The sequence below is a fragment of the Oncorhynchus nerka genome, linkage group LG15 (assembly GCF_034236695.1).
Source record: "Oncorhynchus nerka isolate Pitt River linkage group LG15, Oner_Uvic_2.0, whole genome shotgun sequence".
NCBI classification, from domain to species: Eukaryota; Metazoa; Chordata; class Actinopteri; order Salmoniformes; family Salmonidae; genus Oncorhynchus; species Oncorhynchus nerka.
Window position 1 is genome coordinate 33580215 of NC_088410.1, and position 17288 is coordinate 33597502.

General features: G+C 45.7%; 1 protein-coding gene across 4 annotated transcripts in view; it reads left to right on the top strand.

The window, feature by feature from the left end:
• LOC115142457 (septin-9-like) overlaps nucleotides 1–17288 on the top strand; it is an 89770-nt gene that overhangs the window by 30137 nt on the left and 42345 nt on the right. For 3 of the 4 annotated variants that reach the window (XM_065001518.1, XM_029681939.2, XM_029681938.2), the window contains exon 2: nucleotides 7368–8021. In XM_065001518.1, the coding sequence (XP_064857590.1) occupies nucleotides 7368–8021 (654 nt within the window). Of the gene's footprint in view, nucleotides 1–7367; nucleotides 8022–16502; nucleotides 16752–17288 lie in introns of those variants that run through there. The other variant, XM_029681941.2, reaches the window with a different exon arrangement.

Genomic DNA, 17288 nt, shown 5'->3' on the forward strand with positions numbered 1-17288 from the left:
CATGAAACTAAACCTAACCCCTAATCCTTAATCCAACCTTAACCCTAAAACTAAACCTAACCCCTAACTGTATCTCTAACCCTAATTGTAAGCCTAAACCTAACCGCTAAGGCTAAAAAAATATTTTTCCTTGTGGGCTTGACAAAATGTACCCATTTGTCTGAATTTTCTTGTTTTACTATCCTTGTGAGGACTCTGGAGGCCGATTACGTGAAGGTTATTAAAAGAGCAGTGGTACTATCGAGCAGTGTGCGGGTTTCTTATTTTTATCCCCACAAGGACAGTAAAACCAAAACACACACACATTGAACTGAAAGTGTGCTTACTCCGTCAGATCTGAGAAACTGAATGTGTGACTGAACACAGTTAAACATTTCAGTATTATTAATTCATTGGTTTAGGGTCATATGGACGCAGTCCAGCACTTAATGAGCGTCGGGTTCTCGCTCTCTTGGTCAGATCAGTCTAAATGTGCATTCACTCCCTTGGAATTACACTTCTGGATGTGTGGTCCTGTTTTAGAAAGTCCCTTAAAACAATATCAGTCAGACCTTGTAAGACCTTGCTCTTTTGAGAGAAAGGATTGTGGTGATCTCTCCATATTGGACAGACCAGACTTGGTGATCTCTCCATATTGGACAGACCAGACTTGGTGATCTCTCCATATTGGACAGACCAGACTTGGTGATCTCTCCATATTGGACAGACCAGACTTGGTGATCTCTCCATATTGGACAGACCAGACTTGGTGATCTCTCCATATTGGACAGACCAGACTCTGTCTCCCACATCTGTAGGTTTATGGTGTTTTTGGTGAGTGATTATGTGTTCAGTAGCAGTACTGCGTGATCAAATGGATGAAAAAGACCATATCAGTGCCATGTTAGCAAGATGATGTCAGCCACCCTGTCACTCAGCCTGTCCTCTCAGGCAGTTGTGGATTCTGCTTGTATCTGATTCTCCCTGGTATCTGATCTGGGGGCTGTGTAGAAATATCACTACTTGTATCTGATTCTCCCTGGTATCTGATCTGGGGGCTGTGTAGAATATCACTACTTGTATCTGATTCTCCCTGGTATCTGATCTGGGGGCTGTGTAGAAATATCACTACTTGTATCTGATTCTCCCTGGTATCTGATCTGGGGGCTGTGTAGAAATATCACTACTTGTCACACACTGCTGCTGAGGCACTGCTGTCGTAGGCCTACTCTTCAATTTACTGGCAAATCCAGTCTGGTCTCTTATCTGTCTGGCTCTCAGCTCAAACTAAAAGTGTGGGGATTTTCCAGAGGCTTATTGTTTGTGGACAGTGTGTGTTTTTAGATGGTGTGGTTTATGTTAGTGCGTCGGTATGGATTTGTATTTCTTCTTTTTGAGTGCATCTGAGATCAACATCAAGTCATAAGCCTTGGTCTCGTATACCGCTCTCTGATAAACTGAATGAGCTGAATAGTGAATCAACCGCATAGTGAATCAACTGCACAGTGAATCGACTCGATAGCGAATAGGCCTACTCATCAACAGTGAATCGACTCGATAGCGAATAGGCCTACTCATCAACAGTGAATCGACTCGATAGCGAATAGGCCTACTCATCAACAGTGAATCGACTCGATAGCGAATAGGCCTACTCATCAACAGTGAATCGACTCGATAGCGAATAGGCCTACTCATCAACAGTGAATCGACTCGATAGCGAATAGGCCTACTCATCAACAGTGAATCGACTCGATAGCGAATAGGCCTACTCATCAACAGTGAATCGACTCGATAGCGAATAGGCCTACTCATCAACAGTGAATCGACTCGATAGCGAATAGGCCTACTCATCAACAGTGAATCGACTCGATAGCGAATAGGCCTACTCATCAACAGTGAATAGACTCGATAGCGAATAGGCCTACTCATCAACAGTGAATCGACTCGATAGCGAATAGGCCTACTCATCAACAGTGAATAGTCCTCTCGCGGTCTGTTTGCTATTGTGGAGTTTGAAATAGCTACAGGTGTTGTCTGGAATCTGTCCACTCTTGATACTTCTAACATTGGAAACGGCTCCAGTGGTCAACAAGGGATGTAAAACCAGGGTGGCAGTGGCCTCCAGTACAGAAGGCTTTATAGTCGTTAACCTGTGGGTGTTGCTTGTTCAAAGGAATGAACTAAGCCTTACCTGCCAAGCACCCAGGGGTTCAGACTGAAAGGTATGGAGCCAAGCACTACTGAACTACCAACAGCTGCGTTCACTTTGAGTTCCTCCATATCTTTCTCTCTCTCTCTCTCTCTCTCTCTCTCTCTCTCTCTCTCTCTCTCTCTTTGCCTCTGTCGCTCGCTCTCTCTACTATAATTATTTTGTGCTGAACCTGGTGTCAGCCAGAACACGAGCGAGTTACACACGCCGTGTGTCAGCATAAACCCAACAGTGTCCAGAGAAGACAAAAAGGAAGTGTGTATTTGACACCCTACCATTAGCGGTGGCTAACCTTTGGACTGATCAAGTGGAATATAAGGGGAGGGTTTGAGTAACTTTATCGGTCAGTCGATGGCCTTGCCTTGTCAGACTTGGTTTTGAAAGATTTCTATGATATTAACATTCCACTGCATAATGTTGTAGCCCGCTTTTGTTGACACTGGCAGAACCGCTGTGTGCATATGTAGCGCCACGGAGTTCAGCTTCACCGTTACAGTTTGTGTTAGTGTATCAAGATAAAGTGTTGTCAACTTGAATGGACATTTCATTCAAGCCATAATCGCTGTTTTGCCAGTGGGTTTGGCATTGTATGTACAGTAGTAAATGTCTGACACTGCACAGTTTTAAATGCTAGCATTATATCATCATGCCTCTTATGTTTTCATAGGCCGTAATCTGGCAGTATTACAGTAACTGTCAGTGTTCTCATCGTTCCACCGTCATGTGATATTGATCAGGAAGTGAGCGAGTCTGGAATGTAAGAGATGGGTCAGTGGTTCACAACCATTGACTACAGACTTAAAACCATGGTGTTATGAACAGAGAAACGTCAGCAATTTTATTTGCCAATATCTTCAGTATCCCATAGATGGTGTGTAATACTATATATTTGCTACAGTACAGTTTTACCTTTTCTGCCCTAACCCTCAAAACACACACTTGCACATCCGGCCCAATAGACATAAATTAGACTAGACACACACACTGATGAAACTCTAGCATTTGGGCCTCAGAGTTGCGGTTCCCAGGAGAGCTCCCTTCACTCTTCAGTTCTAACAGGCCGGTCTGAAGGCCGTCTGGCCCCCGTCTAGACCCCTTTCTTTGAGGAAGCTGATCCAGCCGGTCACATCAGGACTCAGACGACATGCCATGGAGCTCAGGGCCCATACTCACCAAGCGTCTCAGTGAAGGAGTATTGAACAAGGCCTGGGACTCTAACAGGAAGGCCACCATGATGTCCGTTGGCCTTGTTTAGTAGGATAGTGTGCTGATGTGGATGAGCTGTAGTGCAACAGTGGACCATAGAGAACGCAACCTCATGTCTTGACCTTTTCAGTCAGTTTTAGTGTACGTCTATGGTCTCTCTCTCTCTCGCCCTCTCTTTCCTCAGTGTTCAGTCTTTTCTCTAGCCTCACTAAACCCCACAACAGGATGCGGCGATGACTTTGATCTTTCGGACCTCAGTCAGAACCAACACAACCAGGAAGTCGGTCTCGTTCTATAACTACCGTGAGACTGTAAACAGGAAACAATACGTTGTGGTTCTGATGGCTCGTTTGGTCGGAGCATAGTTACATTTCACAGGTCCTGCATAAAAATCGAATTTTAAGCGTCACACGCTTCGTAAATAACAGGTGTAGACTAACAGTGAAACGCATACTGTTAACTCAAACCATGAGATAAAAGCACCTGCATAACTGTAGAATTCTCATAAGCCTATCTCTTTCTAGCTGCATCAGAGCTGTATAAGTATCTGTTGTCCATTACTCTATCTGTGTGTCCTTGAGGAGATGAGCTAACGCCAGTGATGCACACAGGGACAGGAAGTCAAGGCCAGCACCTGGGCCTAGCAGGGTGGGAGAGAGAACAAAAGTCTGTTTCCTCCTCTCTATTGAAATCTATTTAGGTGGGCCGGGGATGATACCAGTATCGCGATACTCGTTAGTGTCGTGGCAGAGAAACAAAACACAAAGCAGATTTCTTTAAGAAAACAGTCCTAATGTTGGAAACAATCATCATTATGTTGTCATCCAGAGCCACGTGTATTTATTTTCCAAGCTATAGTACACAATATTTTACATACAGCTGGTTTTGAAAGGACCAAAGAGTTGAGTCTGCTTCGTGTTTTCATTGTTGCCATGGATATGTTTTTGCGATACTGGTATCTTCCCGGCCCTCCTATTTAGGTCAGGTGGGAGAGAGCCTCCATCTTAGCGTGTTGTGCTATGCTAGGACCAGGAGTTTTCCTAACCACAACATCTGGCCAGATTTGTTCTTGGTCAGGAATAATGCCAGGCCCTGTGGCCATTGTTATGGTCATCCCCTCACAAGAGACCGAGAGGTAGGCTACATAGGGAGAGAGAGAAGTAGGCTCTGTTTGTTAAGGAGATTCCGCAGAGTCGTTCTGTATTTCCAGCTCATTGTCTGGGAATGCCATTTCACTCGGGGGATGAGACGGTATCGTCCGTCTGGCCTTCGCTCACGTCGGGATACTGGAGCTCCGTGATCCCAGGTCCATCCAGCACGTGTGAAATCCATGACAGGGATATCCTTGGATGCTTCCTCGGAAACACGTGATCCTTCTTCTCTGTCTTCTAGTGGAATGATGTTTGAAAGAGTGACCTCTGAATGTATAGAAAACCGTGGGAAAACCGCATGGTAGAACTGAGTCGAGGAACATTCCTATTTCGCTATAGTAATTCCCGTAATGTCTCTCTCTGAAGTCCTTGTCAGGCAGATGGTGACCGTTGAGAAAGTTTCATCTCTAGGTCATATTAAATCATATGCAGCCATCTTGGATGTTATGACAACACTTAAGTCCTATCAGTGTTATGCCTGTCTGACAGTCTCTATGCAACCGTGGTCTTTGGTCTTACACCCAGCTGACTGTTTTTAAGCATTGAGCATTAAATCATACATTGTACAGTCTCTCTCTGATAATAACACTTAAGTCCTATCAGTGTTAGGCTTATACTGACTGTCTCTCTATGCAGGCAACCCTGGAGCCTGTTCAAGAGCATGTAACGTTAAAGAACATTCAGATAGAAATGTATGTAGTAGAAAAGATGGGACTGTCTGTCAGATTGAATAGGGAATCAAGTCAGCTCTGTTCATTCTATTTCTGTCTGCAACGTTTAGAATATTTCAGATCACTGGATACACCAATGGTCTTTCAGCTCACTGTTTGCGAAGCACTAAGCAGCAGACTGATTTGGCTGGTCAAATCCTAGTCCTGGACCGAGTTGAAAGTAGCCAGAACCTTGGAATCATTCAGCACAATCATAGAACACAAGAGGGAGGAAAGGGGGGTTATGGGGGATGGAGTCCAGTGGCAAAGTGGTTTGGACATGGAAATAACTTACAACCGTGTTCTGTTTTATAAGCGGCATATGGGATTGGGTCTCCCGTTCTAATTGAAGATATGGGAGATGGGATGTGTTTTTAGTAACAGCCAAAGCAACACACATCCTTAAAATGGAGGGCTAAAAAGTTTTTATAATGCCTCGTAGACTCCGAAATTGAACTCCAATATTCCCCAAATCCATGAGAGCGTAATGGAGGAAGCATGAGAGAACAGATAGTCATTGGAAATAAATGTTTAGTTGAGAACCTTTTTTAAAAGGTGTTTTGGGGGTTGTTAAGAGCATTTAGCACCTACAGTATGTACACATGAGACCCTTCAAATACAGTGAGGAGGTTTAGCAGTTTGCTAATGCTGTGCTATGCTAACGTTGGTTAAGGAAAGGCAGATCAGCAAAATAAAATGGAAAGATGTATGGTAACCATAGCAGCAGTGAGTGTTTAAATAGAGAGATACAGAGGGAAGGGGACTAGCAACACCAATCATACGACAGCATATAGACATCATGGACACTTGAAGCAGCTTCATTAAATAGTAACCTCAAAACACCAGTCTCAACGTCAACAGTGAAGAGGTGACTCCGGGATGCTGGCCTTCTAGGCAGAGTTTCTCTGTCTAGTGTCTGTGTTCTTTTGCCCATCTTAATCTTTTATTTTTATTGGCCAGTCTGAGATATGGCTTTTTCTTTGCAACTCTGCCGAGAAGGCCAGCATTCGGGAGCCGCCTCTTCACTGTTGACGTTGAGACTGGTGTTTTGTAGGTACTATTTAATGAAGCTGCCATTTGAGGACTTGTGAGGCGTCTTGTGTGCTTTTCTTTTCTTTCAAAAACAGGACATTTCTAAGTGACCCCAAACTTTTGAACGGTAGTGTACATGCATGCATGCACACGTGTAGGCGCGCACACACACACACACACACACACACACACACACACACACACACACTCTTTAGGCCATAACAGAACTGATCATCAGCTTGGAGTTACTGAGTAGTACAGTGAGGTCATGGATGTGTGTGACTGTGATGTCATAACCAACTCACAACCACAGGGACTAGCTTAGCATCTTCTCCATGGGATTCAAGTTGACTTCTAAGAGGCAATGCCTACAAGGCCAAACTAGCCTCATGTTTTTGTTCAAACTTATTTTTAGGATTTTCTCACAAAGCCATCAGTAACCTGGGGGGAGGTGTGTCTCCTTTTGTTCATTTGGTATTAATGCATTGTACTCATCCATAACTCATCCATATCTCATACAATATTCAAGAATGCATGTAGAGAATACAAGGCAGATATATGACTTTCATTTATATAAGGCTATGCAAGTCTAAGGCCATTTGAGGCCGTGCAAGTGGGTGTATAAATTGGACCACATTTTATAACATACAGTACCACACTGTGTCATACAACTGGCACCAGTTAAACTTGTATAAACTTATAGAGTGCCATCTGCAGTCGTATGTAGTGACAGATTGGCACCACTAATAACGAGTTATTGAAATGATTTGAGCTTGGCTTAATTGCTTGTTGCTGCCATTTTCCTTTGTGATGTTGCTGAGATTGCTTTTCCAGCTTCTCTCTACCCACTAACCTCAAGCAGCTACGATGCCAGGGACGTCGAAACAGTTCATGTTGCTCCTCTGGAATTAGAATACACTGTTCATATATTTGCTGTTGTATTTGTTTAGTCCAGGACTAGCAGTAATGTTTGTTTAGGAAACCGGCCCTAAGTGCACTCTGATTATCATCAATGTCAGAAATGGTAGTATGGATGACTCACTGACTGAGTGTGTCTGTCTCATCTCACCCTCCATGCAGCTCTAAAGAGGTCATTTGAGGTGGAGGATGTGGACACCTCGGTCAACTCCTCGCCAGGCTCCCGCCGGGCGCCCAGCAACCCCAACCACCGCCCCGTCATGTCCCCCACCAGCATCTACTACCGTGAACTGGGCGCCAGCAATAACAACAACGGCTCCATCTCCAAGACCATCATGGGAGGGGGAAGCTCCAAGCCTCCTGAACCCATATCCCGGGGACGCACGGAGCTCTCCATCGACATTTCCTCCAAGCAGGTAGATCCAACCAGCCCTGGTTCCCTCCGATTCGGGGCAAAACGACCCGAGGTCCTAGGCCACTCCAAGACGCCCGAGATGGGCCACAAACGGGAGGTGGCCTTCTCTAAAACGCCCCAGGAGGTGGTGATTCGCACAGGGGCCCGGACCCCCGAGCCACCCAGCCATGCCCGGAGGATCGAGCCCCTCAGTCTGGGGGATGGCCCGGCCGTGAGGACCACACCAGGGATCAGCGTCACCAAAGCACCCGAGACAACGGGGAATGGAAAGAACAACCACGAGAACCATGGTCATCATGCACCGGTCCACCACCCGCACCACCCCAACCCCCACCACAACACCATCGTCACCACCATCCGCTGCTCCTCGCCCAACCGCACCAAGTCTCCCAACCCTGACAGTGAGTAACCTCTGACCCTAGGTTTCTTCTCATCCCTCTAAGTCCTTAGGTTCCTCATGTGATCCTGGTTGTAGTCACTCTAACAGAGTGAGGGCCTTCAATTGGTGGGGAACACAAACAGCCGTAGAGATGCTTGGCTTTGTAGGAAGACCCCAACTTTCTGTTGTGTTTCAATTGTGTCACTGTGAAGTTGCTATGGAGATGACCAGTATATACATGTGTAAGCAAGGGAGAGTAAAGCAGTGATTTGAGGCTTTGGGCCTGGTGTGTGTGTGTGTGTGTGTGTGTGTGTGTGTGTGTGTGTGTGTGTGTGTGTGTGTGTGTGTGTGTGTGTGTGTGTGTGTGTGTGTGTGTGTGTGTGTGTGTGTGTGTGTGTGTGTGTGTTGCTAACCACTAATCATAGGATCTGGTGTGTTTGGTAGTGTGTGTGTGTTTGATCTGGGCTGGAGTTCCCCGTGGCATAACACAGGCTTCTGAGCAGAGGCTTTGGTATGAGAAAGCAGACCACTGATCTGGGGACTGTTTCTAGGAGTGGCCTCTCCAACACAGGCTGAGTGCCTCCAGTCTGATACAAACTGCCTTGGTGGAGAGATGCCACTCTGTAAAAGTCGTATGAGTTAGCAAAGTGCATCGTAGACTGGTCTCAGATCTGTTCGTGCTATCTAGCCAACTCAAGTCGTTTTTTTGTCATGCCAAACATGATCTGGGACCAGTGAGGCTAGGTGTATATATAGAAACCGTGTACTATGGTTCTGCATTCATGTCAGCTTTCTGTTTTAAGACTATTGGCAATATGCACATACCTCCGCAGTACACAGTAGTGTTGGTATCCACATTTTGGATACAATTTTAGTTTTCAAACCTCCAGTGGTGGGGGTACAGAACATTTTCCAGAACACATCATCCCTCTCCAGTTGCCCTCCTCTACTACCTCACAGAGGGACTGGACGATGCAATCGCACACAGAGTGGAGCGCTCTGGGTCCCCGGAGTGGGCCTGTAAGAGGAGAGGTCTGTTTGATTAAAGCCAAGCCTGGGCCTGTCTGTCACTACGGCCTGTCTCTCCTGTCCCTCCCTCTGCTCTGTCTGGAGCCCAGCGTCTCAGTCCCCGATCAATGAATGTTCGGCTGCTTTGTTCTTCAATTCCCTCTCAACTCAGTCCCCTATCGCTGCATGCACAAAAAATATTCAGGCAATTTGTTCTTCAATTCATGCACTCTTGGTAGACTGTGAGATAACAACAATATATTGTTTTATTCTCCTACATATGCAAGTGATGAATGTATGAAGGAACCCTGTCCTAAAGCAAACCAGCGTGTTTTAGCAGCCGGCAACATCGGATACATTTGGGTTCCCACTCACTCACTTTCCTTTGCTTTGTACTTTCCTTGTCTATCCATCTCTTTCCTCCTCTCTCTTTCTGACAACACGCGCACAGACACTCCTCTTCTTTCCTCCTCTCTCTTTCTGACAACACGCGCAGACACTCCTCTTCTTTCCTGCTCTCTCTTTCTGACAACACGCGCAGACACTCCTCTTCTTTCCTCCTCTCTCTTTCTGACAACACACGCACAGACACTCCTCTTCTTTCCTCCTCTCTCTTTCTGACAACACGCGCACAAACACTCCTCTTCTTTCCTCCTCTCTCTTTCTGACAACACGCGCACAGACACTCCTCTTCTTTCATCCTCTCTCTTTCTTACAACATGCGCACAGACACTCCTCTTCTTTCCTCCTCTCTCTTTCTGACAACACGCGCACAAACACTCCTCTTCTTTCCTCCCCCTGCAGATTGAGCGTGTCTCAGGCCCCCAGAAGGGGCGTCCGACACGAGCCAAGTTAGATTCCTGTAAACTGAGGGATAAAACCCGGAGCCAAATATGACCTAATGTGTCAGCATTTACACAGTCTTTAGACTGCATTCAAGCCATATTTAGAAAGCGTTTAGAGAATGTATAAATAACGCTTAGACAACGTTTCAGACCTGAGACCGAGGGAGCACACAGCATGGGGCCAGCTGCAGGGAAACTACAGCTGCTAGACGCATTGGTTTTGTTTATCAGATGGTACCCTATTCCCTATATAGTGGGGCTATGGCTCTGGTCAAAGCTAGTGCACTATATAGGGAATAGGGTGCAATTTTGGACACAGAATGTTGGACACAGACACATGGAGAAAAGCATTCTACTTAGGCTTGCTCGTTCGCTTCCTCAAACTTGAACTCCGCAGTTATCAAATGAATCATGGCTTTCAGTATTTAATAAACCAGTATGTTCCAGTCAGTGCTATTAGCGATATTGCCAAGTATTCCATGTCTTATTTGGCCTTAATTAACTCTAATTCTGTAGGCTTTTTTCCTGTCGACACAGACCAGTTTAGCATTATGTGTTCGTGGACTGGAACAGTATAAATGACCATACTTTATCATTCGGTACGAGTTTGTAGGCTATACTCCAATATTAGGAGCTCAGATTTGCTGGGACGATTGTGTGTGTGTGTGTGTGTGTGTGTGTGTTTCTGCTCTGGAGCTGGGAGTCTTGTAGCGTGGTTCCTACTCAGGCCACGGAGGTCTGGGCTAGTTATTTTCCCAGAGGGAGAGGGCCTTATTAGGGCTCTCAATGAAGGGTGACCTGCCTGGAGGGCCTGAGGCCGGGGCCCACCCTGACTGAGGGACTCTGACCCCTGCTCTGACCCACTCCATCTGTCAATGAGGGGAGATGGCGTCAGTGGAGCAGAAACGTGAACAACACAACACTGTAGTGGACTGCTAGTGTGGGTTGTTTCCATCAGATTTTGTGTCAAGTAGGAGAAATTGGCTCCAACATAATACACAAGTAGGCCCTAATTCATTTCAATAGGTGACTATGAGTGATAGATGTGGTGGTTTCACAAGTGACTTAAAAGAGAGATTGATCCTCTTTCATCCAACTAGATAATGGTGGATATGAAACTCTTTACATTGGCGTACAGATTGTTGACTCCGTGCCTTGTTTGAAATTTTCCAAGTTACTGTCAGCTGTGTTTTTCTGAGTGATAAGCCGTTTTCCTGTCCATTCAGTTTTTCAAACGGGTAATGACATCAGAGACACACACTCTGGTTTCCCGGGCTTCCTTCCTTCCGTGTGCTGTCCGTCAGGACGATTGTTTCCCCTCGTCCTGACCGCGCCTCTCTTCCTCTCTCAGCCTGGGTCATGTGATCTGAGTCAGTGGCACTTCCAGCCAGTTGTGTGATCTCACCACAACAGAGTACATCTGGATACATTTTTAGTTAGTTTCTAGGATCAAAATGTCCGTCTCTGATCTCTGTCGGTGGCTCTAAATATCAACAGGTAACTAATGTTTGTAGAACACCAAATAACCAGTTTTATATGTACTGCAGAAGAAATTGGAAGACACTTTAATTGAATCAGTGCACTGTTGCTCCCAATCACACATCTACATTGAACTAAATAGTAGATTGACAGGGTTATGATTTGCCTTGATTGACTACCCTTTTTATTTGATTTAACAGGGCAAGTCAGTTAAGAACAATTTGTTATTTACAATGAAAACCCACTGTTCCCCAGTAGGCCAACTGCCTTGTTCAGGGGCAGAACTACAGATTTTTACCTTGTCAGCTCAGGGATTCGATCTAGCAACCTTTCGGTTACTGGGCTAGGCTACTAGGCCACTAGGCTACCTGCCGCCCTTTGACCTCTGTAGAACCAGAGGTCCATTAGACTGCAGATTGCTGTTATATTATACTGTAACAATACCACTCTGTCCTGGGGGGTGCTTGGTTATGCCATCAGTTCTGCCACTTCAAGCCCTCTAACCCAGCATTGGATTTGTTTATATAAATCCTCATAGTGTCTCATTGGCCCTGAACTGACATGTTTGATTGATCAACAAAGTTGTGACGAAGGATTTTGATTGTTCCGTGACCCACTCCTCTCACTGTTCTCCGCCATGCCCCGTCATTCTCCTCTGGTGGCCTGCCTGTGTGTTGCCTGTCCCGGTCCCCTACACCCTTGTACCCCCATGTGACCTTCTGCAGCGTCACACCAGATGAGGGCCCCACTATCCCCTTTCTACACAGAATCCCTCCACACACACACACACACACACACACACAGACACACACAGTGAGAGAGACAGAAGGGTAGGGAGATCCCAGGCTGATTAACATGATTAGCAGTGGACCCCCCAAGAGGAACGTTTAGGGAATAGGGGGGGCCGCCATTCCCATCTGGCTAACATCGCGCTAGTTAGTCTCTGACACACACACACACACACACACACTGGGCCTGTACTGTGAAATGGAGTGTCAACATTCCTAAAGTAAGAATGTTTACCTTTACCTCACTAATTCCCTCGGATTCTAAAGTACTGTATTCCGTCTCCCCTTCCCCGTGTCTTTCCATGCTGTGTCACATATGTGGAACTAGAATGACCTACAGCGCTATGTGATTTTAAACCTTCTCCAGCTTCTTAGTCTTAGTTGAAGCACTCCGATTGGTATCTCAGGTGAAGTCGCTGTGGTAAAGCAGCTCTTGACAGCAGGGCCTGTGGTGTATTCATTACGGAAACCGTTTACCAAACGGAAGCAAACGGCGCAAAACTATAGTTTCTATTGGACTAATTCAGGTCGGTCCCGTCTTGTTTGCTTCCCGTTTAAAAGAAATGTTGCAACAGAATCGGGCGTAATGAATACGCCCCTGGTATCCATCATAGCAAGAGATGCCTCTCTCTCGCTCGCAGGGTATTCATGAAGTCATTCACCAAGTCACTATGGTACGAGGAGAGAAAGGAGGCCCCACTCATTTTAACCAGGCAGATACTGAACTGGAAATGATGCTTATTGGGTGTTCTTAACACATCTTGATGACAAGGAAGGACTATGACATGCACACACACATGCACGTACGCACACACACACACACCCTCAGACAGTGGTTAGGCGTCTCACAGTTTAATTGCACTCAGCATGACCTGCTGTGTCATTATGAGAGAGGGAGAGAGGGAGAGAGAGAGGGGGGGAGAGAGAGGGGAAAAGAGAGAAAGAGAGAGAGAGAGAGAGAGAGAGAGAGAGAGAGAGAGAGAGAAAGAGAGAGAGAGAGAGAGAGAGAGATGAAATGTCTACTCTTTTGGAACGTCTGTGAGTGTAATGTTTACCCTTAAGTTTACCCTTAATTTCTATTGTTTAGTTCACTTTTGTTTATCTACTTCACTTGCTTTGGCAATGTTAACATATGTTTCCCATGCCAATAAAGCCCCTTAAATTGAAATTGAATTGAGTAGAGGAGGCCGTCTGCTAGAGTGTATCATCATGGCTCATGTTAAACTGTTTACAGGTTCCAAACCTCTCAGGGTTAGCTAGGAAAACCACAGACTGAGGTCATTAGACTGCAGTGTTGGCCACTCACTTTCAGCTCCCCTGAGGGATAGCAGCGTTTGCTCATAATGATGTCTGTGGGCGCAGAGCTCAAAGTGGCCAGCAGGAGGTGCAGTATGACAGGTGGAGTGTAGGGTTAGGGTATGACTTAGGGGAGATAGCTATGGGACCTGGCTTGCAGGTAATGCTCGCATCTTATATAGGACATTGCTGAGGGCATGTAGACAGTAATTAAAGGTGCATTTTTAAGTACTCTTAAATAATCTCTTATTCTCTTATCTACTCTGTTTCTTTCATTCTCTCCCGCCTTTCTCTTCTCTCACTCACACATGGTTCTATATCTCACTAAAACTGAATGAATGTGTCTGCTTGTGTTTTGTAGGATTTATTCCTGATGTGATTGAACGTGTTTTTGGAGGCTGTGGACTCTGACTGGGTCAGTGGAAAGCCTGTGTCTGCCTGTGTGTATTGAGCGCTTCCCCTGAGGGTAGAGCTGAACTGAGAGAAGTGGAAACCAGACAGGGTCCCCCAGATAATGTTTCCGGAAGCTTCTGTTTACTCTGCTCCGCCTGGTGGAAGTCAGGGGTTAAAGAAGGTTCCCATGCAGCACACACACACACACACACACACACACGCCCATAAACTCCACTAAAGCAACCCCAGTTCCCCCTTCCTCCTATTTCCAGTCTCCCTGAGCCGCTATCTCCCAGTCCCCACCCTTGTCTTCCTTAGTGAGTTCTCTGAATGCTGGTCAAGCTGGCCTGACACTAGTCACGACCGTACAAAATAGGTAGAGCCAGGACCTTTTCCTGACCCCCTGACCACCAGCCAAAAACTATCATCACCACCAGTGTCTGGACCCTCCCCTGCCTCTACCACAGTCTTTTATCTGGTTTATTCTGGTTTATCTTGAAGAGGTGTCTGTCTGGTCCTGTCTGGTCCTGTCTGATCCTGCTTATAGACTGCACCCAGCTGCTACGGGCTGACCAGGATGAGCTCAGTATTTCTCCTTTTTGCCAACTGTACAGCTGGTTAACAAAGAGAAGGTCCACTTTGGGTCAGTGCCTCAGCTCTCAACATCCTCTGCTAATGAGGTTTCCCTCATTCTCTGGCTGATAAGGGCCATGTTTGGAATGATAATGGTGTTTTTGCTGTAATTACTCTCTCTTTCACCTTAACAATACAAGGTTCCCGGATATTGTGCTATATTGTATTTACTTTGCCACCATGGCCTTTTTTGCCTTTACCTCCCTTCTCACCTCATTTGCTCACATTGTATATAGACTTGTTTATACTGTATTATTGACTGTATGTTTGTTTTACTCCATGTGTAACTCTGTGTCGTTGTATCTGTCGAACTGCTTTGCTTTATCTTGGCCAGGTCGCAATTGTAAATGAGAACTTGTTCTCAACTTGCCTACCTGGTTAAATAAAGGTTAAATAAATAAATAAAATAAAAAATTGACGTCATGTATAGGTCTTGTCTCGGGCAGTAACCAGCCGTCGTTGCTGTGTGGCCAGAGATTGAGTGAGTGTGAGTGTGTGTGCACACAAATTGTGAGTGGACAGATGGCCAATACGTACCGCTATTGTGCCATCTGCTAGGCTGGGCAGGGTATGTGTGGGGTCAGTACACCACCCCTCCCTGCTGGACCTCTCCTAGGGAGGTACCATAATAATAGTCATCAGCCACCATAGAAATGTAATTACTAGAACGGGCATCCCCATTCAAGTATATGTTCTGTGATCCTAATTCTATCAGCCACTAGTCCATTGGGGGGGGCACAGTACTGCAAAGGGTTATTGATCCTTAGACGTTCAATAGAAGTGGAAACTTTTTATGATCAATTGTTTAATCATCTTCAATTATTTAAAAAACGTAAAACACAAAAGACATGAATCCATGTTAAATAAGTGTCTCACCGACAGATCTCATTGATTTGGTCGTATTGGCCCCTCCAGGTTTGTTTGATTTGATCTGTCATTCAATCAATTTCCTCAGGACGTAATGGAAGTACTGTAGGGCCAACATGGTGTCAGTGTAACAGGCTGGTGCCCCATGCTGATAATCGCCACGGCAACTACTTCCTAGCTGATGCTCACTATACATTGAGGTGAATGAGACCACTCTTCATAATGGAGTCATCATCGCACCCATTGGCGCACGGCACTGTACCTCGAGGTGTGTTTGACAGGGGTAATATTATGACTAGACTTAAACCCTAATCCCCTCTGAACAGCCCTAGATCAAACAACACTGGGTTAGCACGCACACGCACACAAACACGCACGCACACGAACACGCACGCGCACATACACACACTGCTTAGTTGCCTGACTGGCTTCTCACCTCCATGGCGAACGGCTAGTCCTCTATTGCCTAAGCACAGCTAACACCGCTACATTGGGAGTCATTATCCTGTGGCCGTAGCTAGCTTTTTCAATTTAGCTAAAGTTCAGAGGAACTCTGGGTGAACTTTCACCTTTGTACTCAGTGATGAGACACAGGGGAGAGAAGACGGAACAAACAAGAGCAGCTGAAGATGTAGGGGAAAGGGCAACGGTACTGCCTCTGACAGTATGCGGTGTTGGTTAGCTAAATAAAGTCATTGAATTGCCGACAAAGTAGAGGCTGTTTTGAGTACAGTAGTACACACGTCTCCGGTTAGTCCTATTCTCCCTTTCTAGACTGTACTGACATATCGTTTAGAAACAGGCTACACCGTTTAAATCATCCAACTTACAGTAAAGCTGTAATTGGAAAATACTTTGACAACTTATGTTGTGACTAGATCTTTTGGTATGAATTTACTGTAACACTGATAAGCTCTCTCTCTGTGTCTCTCCCAGTTCAGCACATGGCAAGGTTTTTATTATGGATAATTATCCTCATAACTCTGGGAAGTTTTCTGGAACGACCGCACAGAGAGAAAGTATGTAATCAGAGTCCCGTCTTCCTCTCTTTCTTCTCCTCCATTCCAAGCTGAGTCATCTGACTCCCCCCTAGAATTCCAGCTGGAATTAGGGGCAGGGATTCCCCCGGAAGGCCAATCCGATCTGTGGAGCTCTGTTTATTGTTCAGTTTTGAGGCTCCGGGTAAGAAATGTTGAGTTGGGAACATCGGGAAGAGGGAGAGTTACAGAAATAGGGCATTCGATCCCAAGCGCTCCCAGTCACTCCCAGCTGTCACAGTGAAGAGTTTAGGTTTGGGAAGCAGTTGGGAATTTTATTGAGGATTTTGTTTTTACTTCCACGTCGGAATAGTCTGTTCTGTGATGCTTCGACTGGGACTGCGATTGGAAGACATGGATACATGTGGTGCAGAGATGCACATTAACCCTGAGATGGAGGTCCTCTGTGAGTATGGCTGTTGGGTTGCGACAAAAATGGTAACCTATTCCCTATATGGTGCACTACTTTTGACCAGGGTCCATAGGGTTCTGCTCAAAAGTAGTGCACTATGTAGGGAATAGGGTGTCATTTGGGATGCAAACTTGGTGAAGGAAGGGGAGGGCTGTTGCGACATAACTGGTGAGACAACTGGTTTCTATTAAGGCCAATCAGGGCTACATGTTGTGTAACTCTACTTTAGACGCTGAGTAAATGGAAAGGGATTCAGGGACATCCCAAGATGCTTTTTAATAAGTTCCTCTCCTCCCCTAAAACCTCAGTTTAGATGAGGTGAGGCCGCATAAGGTCTGCATTGATTTCTCTCTCCTTGAAGTGTTGTTTTGTCATCTGTGCTGTTTCGTGCTACTCTTGTATGTTGCGTTAAGTCTCCATGTCCACAGTTGAGTTATGTATCACTAAGAATTTCCTTGTGTCGATAGTGGAGGTGAATAGTTTGTGCATATACACAGTATGTGTTATCAGAATGTCTGAGTCTGTATGCTT